Consider the following 20045-nt stretch of genomic DNA (forward strand, 5'->3'; position numbering starts at 1 on the left):
AGGGGATCCTGGGAAGAAACCAAGCAGAGGGTGGCGCCCAGGAGAGACTCCAGCATAGAGCTATGTGCCAGCAGCTTCTCCTGGGATACTGCTGTCTGCAGCAGGTTTCTCAGTCACTTTGGGGACAAGGTGAGCCCACAAGCTGGCTGTGCCTGACAGCTAACTGGGGACCAGCAAGCAGAACATCCAAGAAAGACCTAAGAAGTAGTCCTAGAGGTTTTCACCCCTCAGATGTACCTACCCGCCCCCCCCCCCAAGTTTCTTGTGAGCTGACCTCTGCCAGAGCCTCATGCAGTAGCATGACTCTGGGTGTGCTCTTCTGAGCTGGCCTCTACAACACAATACTACTTACCTGCTCTAGTGGGAATGGCTGTGGGTGTCTTGTGGCCATGCGATTATGTCACAGTTAGTGCCCATTCAAGTATTCATGGACGTTTACACACTGTTAGTAGCATTTTCTGCACGCAGCTTCAGGTGGACAAGAGCATTTTTTTTTTTTTTTTTTTTTTTTTTTTTTTTTGGTTTTTCGAGACAGGGTTTCTCTGTAGCTTTTGGTTCCTGTCCTGGAACTAGCTCTTGTAGACCAGGCTGGCCTCGAACTCACAGAGATCCACCTGTCTCTGCCTCCTGAGTGCTGGGATTAAAGGCGTGCGCCACCACCGCCCGGCGGACGAGAGCATTTTTGTGGGATGCTTTCTTTGGAGTAGAATCACACTGCCAGCTGCTCGAATGCCTGTATGTAAAGAGCTTTATTGACGTAGAAACTGAAGAGGCTGGGAAGCACCCTGAGGTGGTGGTCAGTACTGAAGCCATGGACATCCCAGCGATGTTAGAGTGTGTAGCCCAAGGGGTTCAGGGTCATTTCACAGAAGTTCTGGTATTATCAGAAGAAAACTTAAAGATGCTTCTCCACTTGTTCTTATCTGGCTGGGGGGTGTCCCTCATTCTGGTGTGAGGCAGCAACACTCACTGGTGATCCCCAGTGTTATGCCCAGATCACGGGGTCCCCCCAAAACTACCATGGAGTCCACACTTCTGTGTAAAAGCAAAGAGCCTTTATTCAAGTTTAAGCTTGGACTCTTCACCTGTCTGACGCACAGTTGGGAGCAGATAGTACCAAACCCAGTCTGGATAGAGTTTTTATCATAGTAGAGGTTGGGGGTGAGGGAATTCCAGACTTCAGGACCTCAATTGGCTGACATTTGACTAGGGCTCTTGGCAAAAGGGGAATAGGCTGAGTCCTGGGCTCAGGGACATCTGGTGATCTTATCTAAAGGTTGGAATGTTGGCCCTCCCTGGGTGGAAGGAAGCTTATGGCTTTTCCTGAAACCCCGAGCTGCCTGCCGTCGCACCTGTGCGGCCTGGGCCCCATTATGTATGGCCAGGTTCCCCTGCGCCCCACAGGCAGTACTCAGGAAGTTGAAGTAGGAAGATCATGAGTTTGAGGCCAGCCGAGAATACAACAGCATCATGTTTGTTCCACAGGCCTGTGCAAGTGGTGTTGTAGGAGCACACACACTGGTGTGACTCCTGCACTGCAAAGTTACTGACAGAGAACATTAGCCAGAGTTCCCAGCCTCCAGACTATCAGGAGTCCCACAGGCCCTGTCATCAGTGGCTGGAATCTGATCTTGCTGGCTTCAGCATCGCAAGGATAAAGCCCTGGAGTGAGTTCCAGAGTAGACAGGAGCAAGGGGAGGTCACTCCAGGGTGTTGTCTCCTGAGAAAGTCTGTAGATGAAGAGGTTGAGGTAAATTAATCCGGAACTATCAAACCAGGAAAACAACTAGTGTTGTTTTTGCAAACCACGTCTATTACTGAGCCATCCCTCCAACCCTCCACCGGGACATTTTTTTTTTTAAATAGAAGAAGAGTTTATTGGAGGCTTCCTTACAGTTTCAGAGGGTGAGAGTCCATGACCATCACGGCAGGAAGTCTAACATCAGGCAGACAAGCAGAGCTGGAGCGGTAGCTACTAAGAGCTCACATCTTATCCGCATGGCGGAGGTGGAAGGAGAGAGGCTCCACAGGCTAAGCTTTTGGAACTTCAGACTACCTAACAGAGCAACCCAAAGCCTCATTATGTGTGTGTGTGAGGGGGGGGGTTTGGAGCTTCTCCAGAACAAAGGAAAAGTAGAGTTCTTCTGGGGACAAATGAGTTTACAGCTGGCCGCCCTGTGTGCCGAGGACCAGTGGATCTTGTCTGCTCACTGGGAGACAGTACTGAGCTGTGGCTTTGGAAGTGGCTCTCCGCATGAGTTGGAGGGGAGTGTGTCTCTGTCAAAGAGACTGAGCGCCTCCAGCCATAAGGTGTTCCTTCTTCCTGCTTCAGATCAAAGGGCACTGTGTCTGCTAGTGTGTAATTTAGGGAACAGGGGTTCTGAATGACTTGGTAGTCATTCAGAGTGATAAGGAGATGATATAGATACATACATATATGTATGTACACACATATTCATATATATATATGATATAATTCATATGTGTGTATGGATGTACATGAATGTGTATATATTCTTCACATACATATATGTATGTATGTGTACACACACATCAGTATTTTATGATAGCTTGGTCTATCACTGAAGCCTAGACTAGCCATTTGTATTTTGTATTTTGAGGCTCTCTATGCAATTTGTTCCCCAGAACTAAAGTGAAGTGTCATGGGGACTTCTGAATTTGCAATTATTGTATAAACAACCTTTTATTTTCTTAGGTGTATTTTCAGAACCACCTGTCGGCTCAGCGACAAGACCCAGCAGGCGTTGGAGGCTGCCTGTCAAGCATGCGCTCTTAACATTTGACAGGACTCCTCTGCAGTTTAGCACCCAAAAGGCAGTCCTAAAGCGGACATCTGGTGATTCTGGGCAGAGTCAGCGACTCAGCCCCAGAAACTCCAGGAAGTCTCTGGATGGCAAGGGTTCCTGAATGCCCTCTGGTGTGGCAGGCGCACCCACTAGTTCTGTTTCTACTTTTGTCCCATAAACTAGTGTATGGATCTCAGGTATAGTGGAGCTGTAAGCCGGTCACTCCAGCTTCAGATACACCAGTAAAAGTGATAGACCACTCCCCAACGTTCGAACGTCTACGCTGTCTTCCTGGCTAAAAAACAACACCGCTTCCTAAATCCTAAATCTCCCCCGCGGCCCGCCTCCAGCTCAGGCCCTGCCCCTCGGCGCGGCCCTGCCCTCTCGAAGTGCGCACGCGCAATCTGTTTTAGCCGGCCTCCGCCGCAGTCCTTGGCGCCAGACACGCCGCAGCATCCTAGGGGTTAGAGTCTTCTCAGCTCGCTCCAGATCCATCCCTCGTCCTCTGCCTCTTCTTGTGCCATGGCGAAGCCATTGACGGACAGCGAGAGGCAGAAGCAGATCAGCGTGCGTGGCCTCGCGGGGCTGGGCGACGTGGCCGAGGTGCGGAAGAGCTTCAACAGGCACCTGCACTTCACGCTGGTTAAGGACCGCAATGTGGCCACGCCCCGCGACTACTTCTTTGCGCTGGCACACACGGTGCGCGACCACCTGGTGGGCCGCTGGATCCGCACGCAGCAGCACTACTACGAGCGGGACCCCAAGGTGAGCTGCCCGCCATTCCCGGGAGGGGGACACGGCCCTGGGCAGGGCGGGTTCCGCCCCCCAGTGTCGCCCGTGGGCCCTGATCCCTGCTGCACCACGGTCACCAGTGACCCGCGAAGTGACAGTAGAGCTCTGCATCCTCTCTAGAAGGACGCGTGCACACCCTGCTCTTGCGCAGGTTTTGTTCTGATTCAGAGCCATCCCCTGGCTCCCCCGCCCGCAGCCCCCAGTCCTGAGGATGGTTTTGAGTGGCCCTCGTCTTCCACTGCAGTTAGTCCCCTGGGGTGTGTGGTCCCGAATCTGACAGTCCAGAGCCAGGCCTCTGCTCAACGGAGTCGCAGGTCTGCAAGAAGTGCGGTTGGGGGTCTGCTGTTCTGCAGCTGCCAGGCCCCAAGTCCAGGCTGATTTTCTGGCTGGTTTCCAGCTGCGAACTGGCGAGATGGCTGCAGAGTTGGTGTTTCCACTACCCACCCCCTTTGTTTTTCTGCAGCCCCGAGTGGAGAACAGGGGACTGGAACCAGGCCCGGTAGTTTTACGAGTTGGAAAGGGGTGAGATCTTCTGCAGGGAATTGTGCCCGCCTCCAACCCCCCCCCTCGCCCCCCAAGACTGCTGAGAAGAAAATCACTTGTAATGCTTGCCTAAAATAGGAGGGTTCAGAAGGTTGTCTTTGAGGTCTCCACCTTGGCAAAACGTGTTTGGAGATTGCTTTAAAAGTTATTTTCTCCATTTTGCAAATGTTTGTTCTCTGTAGGAAAAAAAAAATTAATTGAAGAGAGTCTTTTGGCAGTTATCTTTTCTCCTCCCCCACATACGCGCACACACAACCCACTATAAAGCCCTGTCTGGCCTGTAACTCTGTGCAATTAAACTGTCCTCAGACTCACTGAGAGCCACCTGCCTCTGTCTCCGAGTTCTGGGATTAAGGGCACAGGCAACTCCACCAAGCCCCACAGTCCTCGTGATTCTTTGCCTTTTGTGTTCCAGGTAATTTCTGTCCCTGAATACACAGGCAGGCACGTAGATTTGTGTGTTGCACAATTTTGTTTCATCCCAAACCATTTGTGGTTCCACTCATAAACAGGGTTCTAGATCCTGTTTATACACACCAGTGTTTTTTCAATTTATGGATGTCTAATATTTTCGCACAGCCCCCTGTTGCCAGATCTTCCTTTCTTTCTTCCTTCCTTTCTTTTTTTTTTTTTCTTTTGTTATGGAGAATTCTGCCTACCCTGTACTAAGCTAGAGTGTAAACTAGTCAGGAAAAGACACTTGCTGATCTGGGGCCAGTTAGTAGGCACCTAGCAGCTGCTCTACTGACAGAACTTTAGAGTAATTAATTTTTTATTAGGGCCTTAAAGTATATTTGATAATTGCTAGGAGTCAAAACTAATTGCTTTCCACACTCATCCCCAGGCTTTTCCCTTTCTACAATAAAGATGACAAGGACAGGCTCTTAGACTACCGGTTGGGCCTCTTCATATTTAGTATGCAAGACAGCTTCTAAAGAAGTGGCCCCAAATGGCTAAAACAGGTTATTACAACAAGGGCTTGGGATAACTGCCAGGGCCAGTGGCCAGGAGCAGTGGCTCCTCCAGAGCCTCGTTAGTGGATTAGCTCAGAGTCTCTGGTGTTGTCCAGGCAGAGGGGAACAAGGGACACAGCTCCGCCTGCATGTTCATGGTCTTTTCCCAGGAGTTGGAGGGCACTAGGGCTCCGGTTGTGATGGAGCCAAGGATTAAGGAAATGTGTCTCCATGCAGCCGTCTACCTTGCGAGGCTCCTGGTCCTCGGTCAGGTGTGATGGCTTGTCTGCCGTCCTCGCTCCAGATGGAAACCTTCCTCCCCATGCCCCACTTCGCATACACCCATCTATTAAGTATTTTAGTGCGGATAGGTATGTTTAGATGGTTTACACTGATAACCCCGTCATATACAGCGTGCTGCAGCAGGGTTCTCATGATTGAGACCCTGTCTCAAAAACCAAAACATAAATAACCTGGCCTGGCTTGTGAACGGGAGACTGTTGTTTGTCAGATCCACACAGGAAAACTATATAAAATTGGAAGGCTAAGGGCTGGTGAGGTGGCGCAAAGACACTTGCCACACAAGCCCGAACTCGAACCCTAGACCCTTGGTGGAATGAAAGAACAAGGCGTGCCGGCTGAGTTCTGAGCTCTGGAGCTGTCCTGTGGCCTATGTGTGCCTGTGCTCACATGCGTCATACAAACATCAGTGAATTAAAGGTGGGAGGTGGATCCAGGTCTGGTGTGTGCTTGTGTGGACTCAGCTACTCCAGCGTACATGTGAGGAGTGCGAGTGGACTACCAACAACTCACCTCAGAGCCATCCCTGACTCCGGCGGTGCCTGAGGGATGTGAGCCTACACATCTCAGACAGTGGGAGCATGAAGGCATATTTGATAAACCAGAGCTTTATCAAATTTCTTTAACAATCATTTTTAAATTGTTTATTTTTTAAATTCTTTTTTTTTCTCTCTTAAAAATATGCCATGACTTAGCTGGGCGGTAGTGGCGCACACCTTTAACTCCAGCACTCAGGAGGCAGAGGCAGGTGGATCTCTGTGAGTTCGAGGCCAGCCTGGTCTACAAGAGCTAGTTCCAGGACAGGCTTCAAAACTACAGAGAAACCCTGTGTCAAAACAAAACAAAACAAAACAAAACAAAACAAAAAAGCCATGACTGGTAGGGAGATGTTGACCATGGTTCCACCATGTGGTGCTCACATTGGAAGTGTCATTCACTTAGAGGCATTGTGTTTTTGTTTCTTTCTTAATTTTACTATTTTATAAAATAATAAATACATATTTATTATATAAATACATGTAAAATGGGTGTTTTGCCTCCTGTACATCAGTTTTAAGGCTGGTGCCCGTGGAGGCTAGAAGAGGGTGATGAATCTTTTGGGACCTGAGTTAGACAGTTGTGAGCCACCATGTAGGTGCTTAGAATCAAGCCCAGGTCCTCTGAAAGAGCAGCCGTGCTCTTCACTGAACCATCTCTCCAACCCTAGCATTGTGGTTATTAGAAACCAGAAATTAGTAATTATAGACAAAGCGTGGACTCTTTTCATTCCTGACGAATTCTAGAAGTCCATCCTGCTCGTTGGAGGCCACTCAGATTAGGGACCAGAAGACCTGGATAGCAAAGGAGGCCTGAACCTGAGTCTAACTCCTTTTACAGTTTTTGTTTTCCTCATTGGTGCTGGAGGTCAAATATAGGACCTGAAGCATTCTGGGTAAACATCACTGAGGCACACTTTCAGCCCCAAACTCCTGTCCACCCTGATTTTTCTGCTTGTCTGTGGTGTGCTGCTGTTTGGGTTGACACCCCTGCTCCTTTTAGGCAGGATCCCTCTGTAGCCCAGAGTGACCTTGAGTGACACCTCACGCCAGCTAGCTGAATATAGCTTTTTTGTTTGTTTGTTTTTCGAGACAGGGTTTCTCTGTGGTTTTGAAGCCTGTCCTGGAACTAGCTCTTCTAGATCAGGTTGGCCTCGAACTCACAGAGATCCGCCTGCCTCTGCCTCCCGAGTGCTGGGATTAAAAGCATGCACCACCACCGCCCAGCTCAGCTTTTTTTTTTTTTCTTTCAAGCCATTCTTAGCCTCACATTTTTTTCATCTTTAAAATGAGGAGAGTTGAGCCAGGTAATCTATTGATGTTTTTTGTCATTCTGCCAGGCTAAGGTTTTGTGTTTGCTTGTAAAATGTCCCCACTTTATGTTGGCATTCCCTCTCTCCAGAGATTCTGGGAGCCAGAAGAGTTCAAGGATATCTTTGGTTACATAGCAAGCTTAAGATCAGCGTGAACCATACAAGAGACACTGTCTCAAAAACCAAAACCTTACTGGGTGTGCTGGCACATACCTCTGAGGCACGGGCAGGCTGGTTTCTGGGTTCAAGGCTTGGTCAACATAGTGAGCTCTAGGCTAGCCAGGGCTACACAGTAGAACCCTGTGTGGAAGAAGAAAATAAAGAAAAACCTCCGTCCAGAAAGATCTGAGGATGGTTAAGCAAGGAAGGTGTAACATAAAGGGTTCAAATTAGTAGAAGGCCTCTGTGAAGTTGGGGTAAGGCTTTGTGGTGTAGCCAAGCACAGTGAATCTGAATTGTGGTGAGTCACGAGCCAGACGTGGTAGAAAAAGACTTATAGTTTGCAGCAGGCAAGGAGCGCATGGAAGTTATCTCCGAAACAGTGCCCTCCCAGAGCAGAGCCCACATTGGGTTGTTTTTAAGGAGGCCTGTAGATACACTGGGACTGGCTCACTCCTGAGCATGCTCAGTTAAATTGTGGACTTCTGAGTATACTCATTCCAAGTCAGGGAGCACAATTTTAATATAGTAAAGTGTGAGACCCCCATCTCCAAAAGAAAGAAAGAAGGATTATTTATTTATTTATTTATTTATTTATTTATTTATTTATTTATTTATTTATTTATTTATTTTTGAGGCAGGGTTACTCTGTAGCTTTGGTGCCTGTCCTGGAACTCACTTGGTAGACTAGGCTGGCCTTGAACTCACAGAGGTCCCTCTGTTTCTCCCTCCCCAGTGATGAAGACATGAAGGTCTGGAGTGCCTCTGGCCGTTTGCAGCGGGGTATTCCAAACCTTCTCTTGGAAATAAAGGACCAGATACCTTGGATGTCCTTTGATTGGGGAGTCTGCCCTGTGGCTGACAAGTGCAGAGGGTGGGTTAAATTTGGGTGTGAAGTCTGGAACTAAACTTAGGCCCTCAGCTCTGGCCATGAAAACAAATGGCAAATGAAGTCCATTCATAGGCCCCGCCAGAGTCTTGCTGTCATGTGTGTGTGGTGTGCAGGTGCACAATCTCTATCGAGGTCTTTGGAAAGCCAGTTGAGTGCCCTGTGGCTGGTGACCTTCACCTTGGGGCCCCCTGGACCGCGGTTCGGGGGCCCCATAAGCTTGAGGCCTGATGGTAGGAGGAGGCTGAGGAAAAGCAGTTCTGAGAAGATGTCTGTAATGAATTGCAGTCTGGCTGGACCGGCTTCTAAGGAGGTAATGCAGCAGGCAGGCCCCTCTGTGAGCCCCACATCTGGGGCTTTGTTAGAATTTATCAGCAGTGGGAGCGAATGCTGGAATCTTCTTGGCATTCCTAGTCTCCTGATGTGTTCCCACTGGTGTGTGTGAAGGTGACCTTTCTCTTGGGCAGGCTTCCCCCACAGCAGATAACGAAGGTCTTTGGCCTGAAACTGACAGCAGGCAGCTGTGCAGTGTTGACCAGATGAAGACTCCCCGTCAGTGAGCATGCACCTTTGGCCTCTGCTCTGACAGGCTGTGATGGCTAATCTTATGTGTAAACTTGCCTGGGACACAGTGCCCGGACAGACAGCATTGTTCTGATTTATAGGATGGTGATTTGGGGCCTGAAATTAACAGTTAAATCCTTGGGTTTGTTTTTGCATTTTATTTGTTTTGAGACATGTCTCCCTGGCTTTGAACTTGTGAGCTTCCTACCACAGCCTCCTGGCTGGGATTATAGGCACATACCACTCTGCTTAGCTTTAATTTAATTAAAATTTTAGTTGCTACTGTCTTTGTCAATGTTCGGTTGCTGCGAAGAGACACCATCACCACAGAAACTCTTATGAAAGAAATCATTCGATGGGGGCTTGCCTACAGTTCAGGTTTAGACCATTGTCACCATGGTGGGAAGCACAGCAGCATGCAGGCAGACATGGTGCTGGAGGAGTAGCTTGAAAGTTCTACATCTGGATCTGCAGGCAGCTGGAAGAGAGGGCCATTTCTAATCAAACCATCACAGACTTCCTTCAGGTAAATCTGGATCCTTGACTGCCACAGAAAATAATTTCAGAATGAGGTAAAGCCAGGAAGGTCATTAAGATTGAAAAAGAGAGGGAGAAGGATCCATTTTGGTATTGGCGTGCTTGCCTGACAGACACAGACTTGGACTTGATTCAGGCATGGCATGAACAGGGCGTGGTGGCACACACCTGTGATCCCAGCTGTCTAGTGGAGGCTGGAGAATCAGACTCAGGGTCATACTCACCTAGCTAGCAAGTCAAGCCCGTGCTGAGCCTGCACTGCCCAACCCTTCATCACCCGCATCACCTACGTGATTCCTGGCAGCCATTGTCCACTCTTGTGACTTTCTCTAAGTTACCCCATGAGCACAAAATCAGATGAGGCTGGAGTATAAAAGACACTCCTTGCTGTTTGTTTTGTTTTTTGTTATTATTTGAGGCTGTAACCCCAGGCTGACTTCACTTCCAAATCCTTCCATCTCTGCCTCTCTGCTGGGATTATAGGTCTGTGCCACCATGTCCTCAGCAATGGCCATTTTGCATGTATTATTCTTACCACTTAGGAAAAGAATAGGAACAAAGCAAGTGTGTAGGCCCTCTGGCCACGAAGACCAACTGCACAAATCTTAGTGCGTTTTTCAAGGGCCTGAAAGCCTCTTAGAATGAATTCTGCTAGCCGCTTGCTTATGGTCTGCCCTGCAGAGTCCTGCAGAGTTTGATCTTGTACTGCACAGTTAGTCCACAGAGCCTCCTGTCCAGAGTGTGCTGTTTGTTGGTTTTGTTTCTCTGGAGATTTCCTACTGTATAGGCCTATAAATAGCTATAAGGACCACTGTACCTTTATGAAATATTGTAACTTAATTGACCTCATCTCTACCTCAACTATTTTAAAATGATTTTTTAAAAAATTGCTGCTAGCCGGGCGATGGTGGCGCACGCCTTTAATCCCAGCACTTGGGAGGCAGAGGCAGGCGGATCTCTGTGAGTTCGAGACCAGCCTGGTCTACAGAGCTAGTTCCAGGACAGGCTCCAAAACCACAGAGAAACCCTGTCTCGAAAAACCAAAAAAAATAATAAAATAAATAAATAAAAATTGCTGCTGGGCTGGAGAGGTAGCACAGCAGTTAGAAGTCCTGGCTGCTTTCCCAGAGGACCCCCATGGTGGCTCACAGCCATTCATAACTCCAGTCCCAAGGGATCCCAATACCCTCTTCTGAGCAGGAATGTACAGACATACATGCAGATAAAACACTCATATCCATAAATCAAATTTAAAAATAAAACTTAACAAAATAAGACAAAATCATTGCTGTCCATTTTCAGTATGAGCCGTGCTTAGTGTTCAGAGTCAAGATCAGCAGGAGGTACTGGGTGGGCACCTCCTCCCCTAGCTGGTGACTTCTTCCTGCTTCCTGCCAGTCTCTGAGTTGGAAAGTTGCCAGCAGTCTGCTTTATGACTGAGCCCACCATCAGGAAAGGGCATTCTCAAGCCCTAGAATACTCACTAGATAAGGTAGGGGGTTGTAGAGTTGTGGCAGGCAGGCCACATATCCTATAGCAAATGCCATGCTTGGTGTATAAGGCTGACCTAGGAGAGACACCCTCCCCACCCCCAGGAACCGAGGTGATGCAGTGTGGATTCTGTGCTATGGTTAGAAGGTGAGGGCAGGTCTTGTCTGGCAGGTAGGCGGTTCTTTCTCCTGTCATTAGATCTCAGTTCATGCTGGGAAGGGTCTGGGCCTTGTTCATCTTATAGAAAGGAAACAGGAGGACGAAGACCTAGCCCCTGGCTTGGCTCTGTATGTCTAAAGGGGCAAGGAGCCTTCCCAGGACTGGGCCTGTGGACACTGGCTCTATAGTTATATGCCTGTGTCATGTTAATGCCACCGGACGGACAGGCAGGGGTAGTCTGTTGATGAGAGCTGTCCTGTCATCAGTGAGTGCACAGAACCAAACAGACAAGGGGAATGTTGCCACATGATCCTGGAAACAGGAACAGAGATTTCAGACTGGCTGCAGCAGCCTTGGCTATCCCAATGAAAGCGGTTGTCCGAGTCTTTGTTTTGTGCCCCGAATGTTGGAAAATTCTCTTTTCCTTTCCAGTATGGTGCCCAAACACTCTGCAAATGGAAACTCCTAATTAAGTATTTTTTTTTCAGAAGAGGGAAAAGAAGTTGGTTGAGAGTGGGGGAGGTGGTTTTGTAAAGGGCATCAGGCTAGGTGTGATGAGAAGGCACACGTCTGCATTAGAATCACAAGTTCAAAACCAACCAGAGATACCCAGCTAGGTCCTGTCTCAAAACCCAAAGAGAAAACAATGCAAAGAAAAAAAAAGTAGCTCTAGGAAGGCTCCGTCTGTTGGTATTATTAAACCCTTTACTTTCTAAGAGGCCTTTGGGAGAAAACTCGCTATGTTGTGTGGTATTCGTGTTTGAGTTTTACTTATGTGGCTGGAGAGCTTCATTAGGGCTTTTCTGTGCTTCTCCTAGTAGAGTAGGCTTTGCATATGGTAAATAAACCTAAGAGTGGGTTGAGGAGTGTGGCTCACTTGCATGAACAAAGCACTGGAGTTCCCTCCTTAGCACTACAGAAGCAACCTCCACACAAAGGCTTCCACTAGGCCACTTAGCTTGCTTTAGTCGGTAGGACAGATTCCAAAGGTCAACAGCCCACAGGGTTTGAGGATCCTGCTGTTCTCTGGCTGGAACTGGAAAGTGAATCTCTGACCAGAGCTGGGAAGCCCAGAGCTCCCTTGCCCTGGAGGGTGGGCAGGACTGAGTGTGGAGAGTGGGAGCATTGAAGGGTGGCTCTCAGGTGGGGGAGGGGACTGGACAAGTGTCCTCAGGCTGCTTTCCACAGCTGCCACTGCTGGCTAACTCATTTGGTTCTGCGACCCTTTAAAACGGTGTGAGGAAGGGAACCAGTGCTTGAGCACCAGCCTGGCCTGGTAGAAACCCCAAGGTGGCTTTGCTGTGTTCAGAGGGTGAGCACCTTGTGCTCAGCACTCAGCTGGCCAAAGCAGCCTAGCCTGAATTGGGCCTCCTTGGACCATCAAGTCTGTCCATTGTCTTGGCTGGCTCCTCTGGCAAGCTTTTGGTTGGAGGATTTCACTCAACCATCTTAAGGAAATGGGAAAAACAGAATGAGCACAGATCAGGAAATAAGACCATTCTTTTTTCCTTTCTCAAAGACAGGGTTTCCTCTGTGTGATAGCTCTGGCTGTCCTGGAACTCACTCTGTAGACCAGGCTGGCCTCTAACTCACAGAGATCCCCCTGCCTCTGCCTCCCCAGTGCTGGGGATTAAAGGCGTGCGCCATCACTGCCCTGCAAGAACATTCTTAAAACAGGTTACAGACCAAGGCTCTCATTGTTATAATTGTTCGTACAAGCCACGCTCACTCCCTCCTCCATCCGCTGAGGCAGGCTGATCTTCAGCTTCCAGCCTGAGCTCGCTCTTTTCCATCTTCCTCTCAGAGAGGAAGCTTCGCTTCTGCCTCTCTCCCCACTTCTCTGCTCCCCCCTTTTTCTCTCTCTGTCCTCTTTTTTCCTTCTCTCTCTCTCTTCTCTTCCCTCCCCCTTCTTCCCTCTTTCCTTCCCATTTTATAATTTAACTAATACATATCCAATTCTATTCTGTACGATGTGTCTGTCCCTGTCTCCTGCCCGCCCGCCATGTGTCTCCCTGCCTGGGATCAGCCACCGCTTGGGGACCGGCAGCCATCTTTGCCTGGGACTGGCTGCTCCCAAGGCCCTCTGCCTGCCACCACATGGCCTGCTACCACCATTTGGGGACCTACGACATTTCTGCTGCCTACTGCCGCCGGGGATCTTACAGCATTTTTTAAAAAAATCATAACATTCATTACTTCATTACTTGACCACTGCTTCTGACTGTCCCTGGCCAGAGACTTCTCTGCTTATGTGAAAGAAATTGCCTGGTGATGATCATCTTGGCAGGAAAATGCAATCAGAGGTTTCAGGGCTAGGCCCAGCATGTGTTGGGTCCTCAGTGTAGTCTTTGGGGCCCCGCAATTACATTTCCTTTTCACAGTGCTAGGCGGAAGGTACACATTTTGGCAAGAAGGACAAACTATCACAGATTTAAAAATATAAAGTGTCAGAGGAGAGATGCTCAGCTGTGTGGAGTTTACTGTTAGACATCTGTTGGCATCTCTTGCGAGCTTAGGAGATCATCCTGCATGAGATACCTGCATGAGGAAAAAGGAATTTGTACGTGTGACCTTGAGCACTAGGTATTTTCCTAGGCAGCTGGGATCTAGCTCGACTCTGTAGGTTTCCACATGGTTAATAAACCTCACCCAGACAGGACTTGGAGCTTCCTTTGCACTATGGAAACTCTATAAAATAATAAGTGGGCTCAAGTGTAGTGCAAATAAAGCATAAAGGTGATTAAAAAGCAGGAAGCAGTGGACTGTGAACCGGTAATAACAGCAGGTGCAATTACAGCTGTCCATGGACTTGCCAGTTCCCCCGCCATATGTTTATGTCATTGAAAGGATAGTGGAATTTGTGTAGAAATTCAATATTAGTTCATGTAATCAAATCAAGAATGGGGGTGGGGCAGAGACCAAATTCTGACTTTGTGACTTTTAATATAGTCTTTCAGTGGTTAGCTTTAGTGTTCTGGAATTGTCTTCTCTTCCGACATTATTATTTCCTTTTCTGGCACACCGAATCTGCCTGTGTTGTTCTTTCTCACCAATATCAGTATTTTTTCCACTAATTATTTTCTTGTCTCATTTTGTCCAGTCTTTCTCAGCCACGTTTTTGTTTCCAGCTTTGCTCTTTCTTGCGGTCCATGATAGACTTTGAGGGCTGAGTTTTCTGCTTCTTTTTTTTTTTTTGGTTTTTCGAGACAGGGTTTCTCTGTGGTTTTGGAGCCTGTCCTGGAACTAGCTCTTGTAGACTAGGCTGGTCTCGAACTCACAGAGATCTGCCTGCCTCTGCCTCCCAAGTGCTGGGATTAAAGACGTGCACCACCGCCCAGCATAGTTTTCTGCTTCTTGACCATGCCATGTTTTAGTACATAGATACATCTAAGTCCCAAAAATTCTACTTGGTGGTTTGGGTTTTTTTTTTTTTTTTAACACCCTGTAGCCCAGTTTGACCTTGAACTTGTGCTCCTTCTTCTCTGTCCCCTGAGCCTGGACCGACTTTACAGTGTGTGTGTGTGTGTGTGTGTGTGTACACTCACTGCTGCAGAGATGTCTTCTGCCATCTCTCAGTCTTTCCTGTCTGTGTTCAGTTGGATCCCTCATGGTTCCTTGATTTTGTGGGGATGAGTTTGTGTTTGAACTTTTTTCATCCCATGGTAGATGCAGTATGGTTTTTGCCTATTATATTTCCTGTCCCATCTTCCTACCTGGTTTTCTAGGAGAATTCTTTTTTCTTTTCTTTTCTTTTTCTTTTCTTTTTTTTTTTTTTGAGACAGGGTTTCTCTGTGTAGTCCTAACTGTAGACCAGGATGGCCTCGAACTCACAGAGATCTGCCTACCTCTGCCTCTGGGATTAAAGGTGCGTGCTACCACTGCCCGGTTTAGGGGCATTCTTTGTTTTTTGGTTTTTTGGTTTGGTTTGGGTTTTTTTGTTTTTGAATTTTTTGTTTGGTTTTTTGAAACAGGGTTCCTCTTTAGCTTTGGTGCCTATCCTGGAACTCACTCTGTAGACAAGGCTGGCCTTGAACTCCAAGGGATCCACTTGTCTCTGCCTCCCAAGTGCTGGGATTAAAGGCTTGTGCCACCGCTGCCTGGTAAGGGGAATTCTTTTAAGGTGTCTGTGAGTTTGTTCTTGAGTGATAAAGGTCAGGATGAATTGTGCGTGCTTGTGAGCACCTGCTGTGAGAACCGGTGGATGCTGTGCATTTGTGGGAGCCTATGAGTGCTCCTTGACTTCTAAAGGCAGGACTCACAGTGAACAGCTGCCCCTACTGCCCCTTAGTTGTAAGTGGCATGCACTGGAGACATTTTCTAATTTTGCTGCCCATTGTCTGTTATCTTTTTATTTTTTTAAATTTTTGATACATCTTTAAATTAATGTATTTTACATCCCAGCGGCAATTTCCTCTCCCTCCTCTCCTCCCAGCCCTTCTCCCCTCCCCCACCCTCTCTGTTCTACTCTCCAATCCACTCCTCCATTTCAGTTCAGGAAAGGGCAGGTCTCCTATGGATTTCAACAAAACATGGCATATCGAGTTGCAGTATTAAGTCCTGTATTAAGGCTAGGCAGGTGACCCAGTATGGGGAGTGGGGTCCCAAAGCCAGTAAAAGAGTCAGAGACAACCCTGCTCCCACTGTAAAGAGTACCACAAGAGGGCCAAGCTACACCTGTAACATATATGCAAAGTGCCTAGGTCAGTCCCATGCAGGTTACCTGGCTGTTGGTCGCCATGAACCCCTATGAGCCCAGGTTAGTTGATTCTGTGGGGTTTCTTGTGTCTTTGACTCCTGGCTCATACAATCCTTCCTCCGTTCTGCAGGATTCCCCAAACTCCACTAAAGTTTAGCTGTGGGTCACTGCATCTGTTCCCATCAGTTACTGGATGAAGCCTCTCTGATGACTGTTGACCCAGGCACTGATCTATCTATGTGTATAGCAGAATATTGTTAGGCATCATTACTTTGACATTTTTTCCCTCCAGCTGCATTTGGTTCTATCCTAGGTCTCTGGGTCATCCAGCCTATAGTTCCTGGTGCTCCAGGGAATGTCAGGGGTGGGTTTTAGGCTCGACCAGTCATTGATTGGCCACTCCCTCAGTCTCTAGGCCACCATTACCCCAGCATATCCTACAGGCAGGACCGAATGTGGGTCGAAGGTTATGTGGCTGGGTTGGTTTCCAGCTCCCTCCACTTGAAGTCTGGCCTGGTCACAGGAAATGGCTAATTCGATCTATATATCCGCTATTGCTAGGAGTCTTAGCTGCAACCATCCTTATATATTCCTGGGAGATTCCAGGTTTCTGCGTGACCCTGAAAAGTGTCCCTTTACAGTAGTCTGTTTCAGTAATCTCCCCTTCTATCCCCATCCCCTCCAGTTTTATTATTTTGAGACCAAAGTCTCACCATGCAACTCTGACCTCTAACTCATAGTGGTCCACCTGCCTCTGCCTCCTGAGTACTGGGATTAAAGATAAGTACAGCCAGGCCCTACTTTATCTATTTTCTTATGGCTAGTCAGTTTTAAAGGATGTGTGACAGGGGCATTTTTATCCCACCATCCTTTCAATTGGAAGGTTTTTGTTTTGTTTTTATTAAATGTGAGGTCTTATCCTGTTGCCTCAGCTGTTGTGGAATTTCTAACAAAATAGCTCCGTGGATAAGGCACTTACTGCCAAGCCTGATTCTCTGAGTTTAATCCCTAGAACCTACATAGTGGAAGGAGAAATTTGATTTAATAAAGCTGTCCTCTGACCTCCACACATGTGCCATAGCATGTGCATACACACAATGAATAAATGGAAACATATTGTTAGATTTAGTTTAACTTTGATTTTCTAATACTATGTTTTCTTTGGGTAAGAGCTATATTGCAATAAAATTCATAGCTATATAATTTACCATTTTAAATGTGCAAATTGGGCTGGCTGGGGAGATGACTGGGTGTGGCGGAAGCTGCCTAGCATATGGGAGGCCTTAGGTTTGATCTGCAAAAGTGGAAGAAGGGAGCTGGAGAGGGAGCAAGCAAGGGAAGACCACTCGCAGACTTGTGCATTCGGGCCCCACAGTCAAAGACCTTGCATTCATCACACTGTTGAGCGTACCATGCCTTTTAGTTGTCACACACACACACACACACACACACCTGTCCTCAGAGCCTTTGGCATCTGACAGTCTACATTCCTCTGCCCTCCGCAGTCTCCCCAGTCTCCTGGGGCCTATATGTGTAGGTCAAGGGTGCTATCTCAGAGCTATATCCTCAGTTTTCTTTATTTAATGTATGAATGTTGTAAATAAGGATGTTTTGTATGTGCCTGGTGCTTGCAAGGGCCAGAAAAAGGTACCAGATTGCCCGGGATTGGAGTTAGAGCCAGCTATGACCCATGGTCCTCTAGAAAGGTGGCAAGTGCTCTCCACTGCCAAGTGATCTCTCTAGTCTTTTAACTTTTTATCATTCATTTATTTGTTTGCTTGTTTGGGGTTGTTTTTTTTTTGTTTTTTGTTTGTTTGTTTGTTTGTTTTTCAAGACAGGGTTTCTCTGTGTAGCCCTGGCTGTCCTGAAACTTGTTCTGTAGACCCGGCCTGCCCCGAATTCAGAGATTTGCCTGCCTCTGCCTCCCAAGTGTTGGGATTAAAGGCCTCTGCCACTTTAACTTTTGTTTTGAGACAGGGACTCACTAAGTTGCCCAGACAGGCTTTGAAAGTGTGATCCTCCTGCTGCTGCCTCGGCCTCCCGAGTACTGGGTGAGAGGCATCCCCCACCAGGCTCAGTCAGGCCTGACTTCTGATGGCACGTGCTGAAGGGAGTAGTAGTTGCCGATAGTTATGATGTAAATGCCCTGTGCACTGGGCAGGAAGTACGGGTACAAGAAAAGTTGCTTTGGCCTGTAGACTCAGCAGCAGTTTGGGGGGGTCCTCTGCAATGCTGAGTGGCCCGGGGAAGAGAACCAAGGTGTCACAGAAGACAACCCCCGGAACACGACAGTCAGTGTCAGTCTTTGTCTTTGAGGGTTAGTTCTTTGAGGCTAACACAAAGAATGTCAGGAAGGAGAGAGAGGCATCATGTTCCTCTTTTGGGGACTCTCATCTGGTAGATAAGGGAACTTGGCTAAGAGCCACCCCCTGTCTTGGGATGTCACATTTTAAAGTGGTTTCTCTGCATGTTAGCACCTGTTGGTGGGGTATTGATTTCTGAGTCTTGACGGTAGCTCGTAAGACCTGCTGGGTCTGGTAGCACTGTGTGTGGCCACAGTCACACCACACCCCACACCAAGCAAGCCTATCTCACTGCTGGTAAAAACCAGGCTTTGCCTTGAGGGAATGTCTTCACTGGGTTGCCAGCATCCGCATTCCTGGCTATTGTGCACTTCCTGTAGACTCCAGAAGCCTCCAGGTCACCCAGGTTGCTTCCCACTTTTGAGCTTTAGTCATCCTGACCCTGCCCTAGTCTTTCAAGCAGCAGGAACAAGAGAACACAGATGTATTTAATAATTGGTAACCTTTCCTCTGTGGACCGTTTGATCCTATGTCAGAGTGCAAAAGCAGCCTGTCTTAGGGCACACATCTAGTAAGAGGCCAGCCTAGCTCACTGTGGAATCTGCCAGCCACGGAAGCCTGTTCCCAGATCCTAGGATGACCTGATCCTCTATCCGGGTCAGTTCTGTGCACTAAAGACTCAGGGTAGGGCTACCCTGCCGGGATCAGTATTGGGTTCACACAAAAGTCCTCCCCAGGAGCTCCGTGACGCCCTCCCTGCTGTGCCTTCCCTGTGTGCAGACAGAATGGGAAACCTAAGTTTCTTTCCTTTACTTCTTCAGCGAATCTATTACCTTTCCCTGGAATTCTACATGGGCCGCACGCTGCAGAACACCATGGTGAACCTGGGTCTTCAGACTGCGTGTGACGAAGCCACTTACCAGGTAGGTTTAGTTTGTCCCCTGCAGAGTGTTCGCTGATGTTAGAACTTGTGCCCTCTGAGCGTGGACACCTGTGCGCTGGTGTGTGCTACCCGACCAGGAAGGACTGTGCTGGCGGGCAGCACGCCTCCTCCTCCTCCGGGGAGAATGTACGATTGTAAGGGAAGACAGTAAATGGAATTATTGTGGGAGACTGAGTTGAGTGGTGAGGCTATGGTTTGGAAGTTTCTAGGAAGAGTACTCTCCACTCCCATCCTAGAGGTAGGTTTTGAATTTGTCTTGATTCCTTCGGTTCCACTCCCCCATCTCAAGACAGCCCCCTGCATAGGTGTGAAGTGCCTCCTCTCTCCTCTCGTTAGAAGCAGCCAGTCCTTCCTAAGGGCTCCTCCGTACACCGTTCTCATTGGGGTAATTCCTGAACAGATCGGCTGTAGCCTCAGCAGAGCCGAGCTTGTCTCCCCAGCCTCTTTGCCTTCTCTCGCCCTGGTCCCTGATGGGGAGTTCTGTGGGAGACCCTGCAGGCTTCTCCCTGCTGGCACGGATGTACAGAAGTTTCTAGAGAGGGGTCCTCCCACCTACACTGCAGCACCCCACCTGCTTTGTTTAGAGCATAAGTTGGGGAAGTTTGGGGGGCCTGATAGGGACATAGACTGTCATGGGTGTAAGTCTTGCTGGAGACCCATGTCTCTCCCCTGAGGCTGTGTTTGTCACTATTCTATTGCTGTGACGATACTTGAGAGGAATCAATTAAAGAAAAAAAAAGGTTTTAGCTACCAGTTTCACTGGGTGTGAGATTTGTAGAAAAATCCTTGAAGCCACAAGCCCAGTGAATGGCTGCAGTAAAAGAGGTAAACAGGATACTGTGGTGCGTCCCCCGTGGGACAGACACACATACTGGGGTGCGTCACCCGTGGGACAGACACAAATCAGAAGAAGTGACATGGTTACTGTACATGCCTTGGTGTTTAGAGCATGTGGCAAAGGAGACTCCTCTCCCGGAAGCCAGGAATCAGAGGCGGGGTTTGGGGGCAGGCACACTCTTCTAGAGTAACTAGACCTTCCCTGGTAGTCTTAACTCAGCCT

At 48.2% G+C, this 20045-nt stretch overlaps 1 protein-coding gene across 1 annotated transcript in view; it reads left to right on the plus strand.

Annotated features, from left to right (window-relative positions):
• Positions 1-3209: 3209 nt before the first annotated feature.
• The window catches only part of Pygb (glycogen phosphorylase B), a 43197-nt gene continuing 26361 nt past the window's right edge, over positions 3210-20045 (plus strand). The window contains exons 1-2 of the mRNA XM_050132070.1: positions 3210-3572; positions 18864-18965. Of these exons, the coding sequence (XP_049988027.1) occupies positions 3330-3572; positions 18864-18965 (345 nt within the window). The 5' untranslated portion in view covers positions 3210-3329. The remainder of the gene's footprint in view (positions 3573-18863; positions 18966-20045) is intronic.

This window comes from Alexandromys fortis, unplaced genomic scaffold, assembly GCF_014885135.2.
Source record: "Alexandromys fortis isolate MF-2015 unplaced genomic scaffold, M_Fortis_MF-2015_v1.1 scaffold_402, whole genome shotgun sequence".
In the NCBI taxonomy this organism is placed as follows: domain Eukaryota; kingdom Metazoa; phylum Chordata; class Mammalia; order Rodentia; family Cricetidae; genus Alexandromys; species Alexandromys fortis.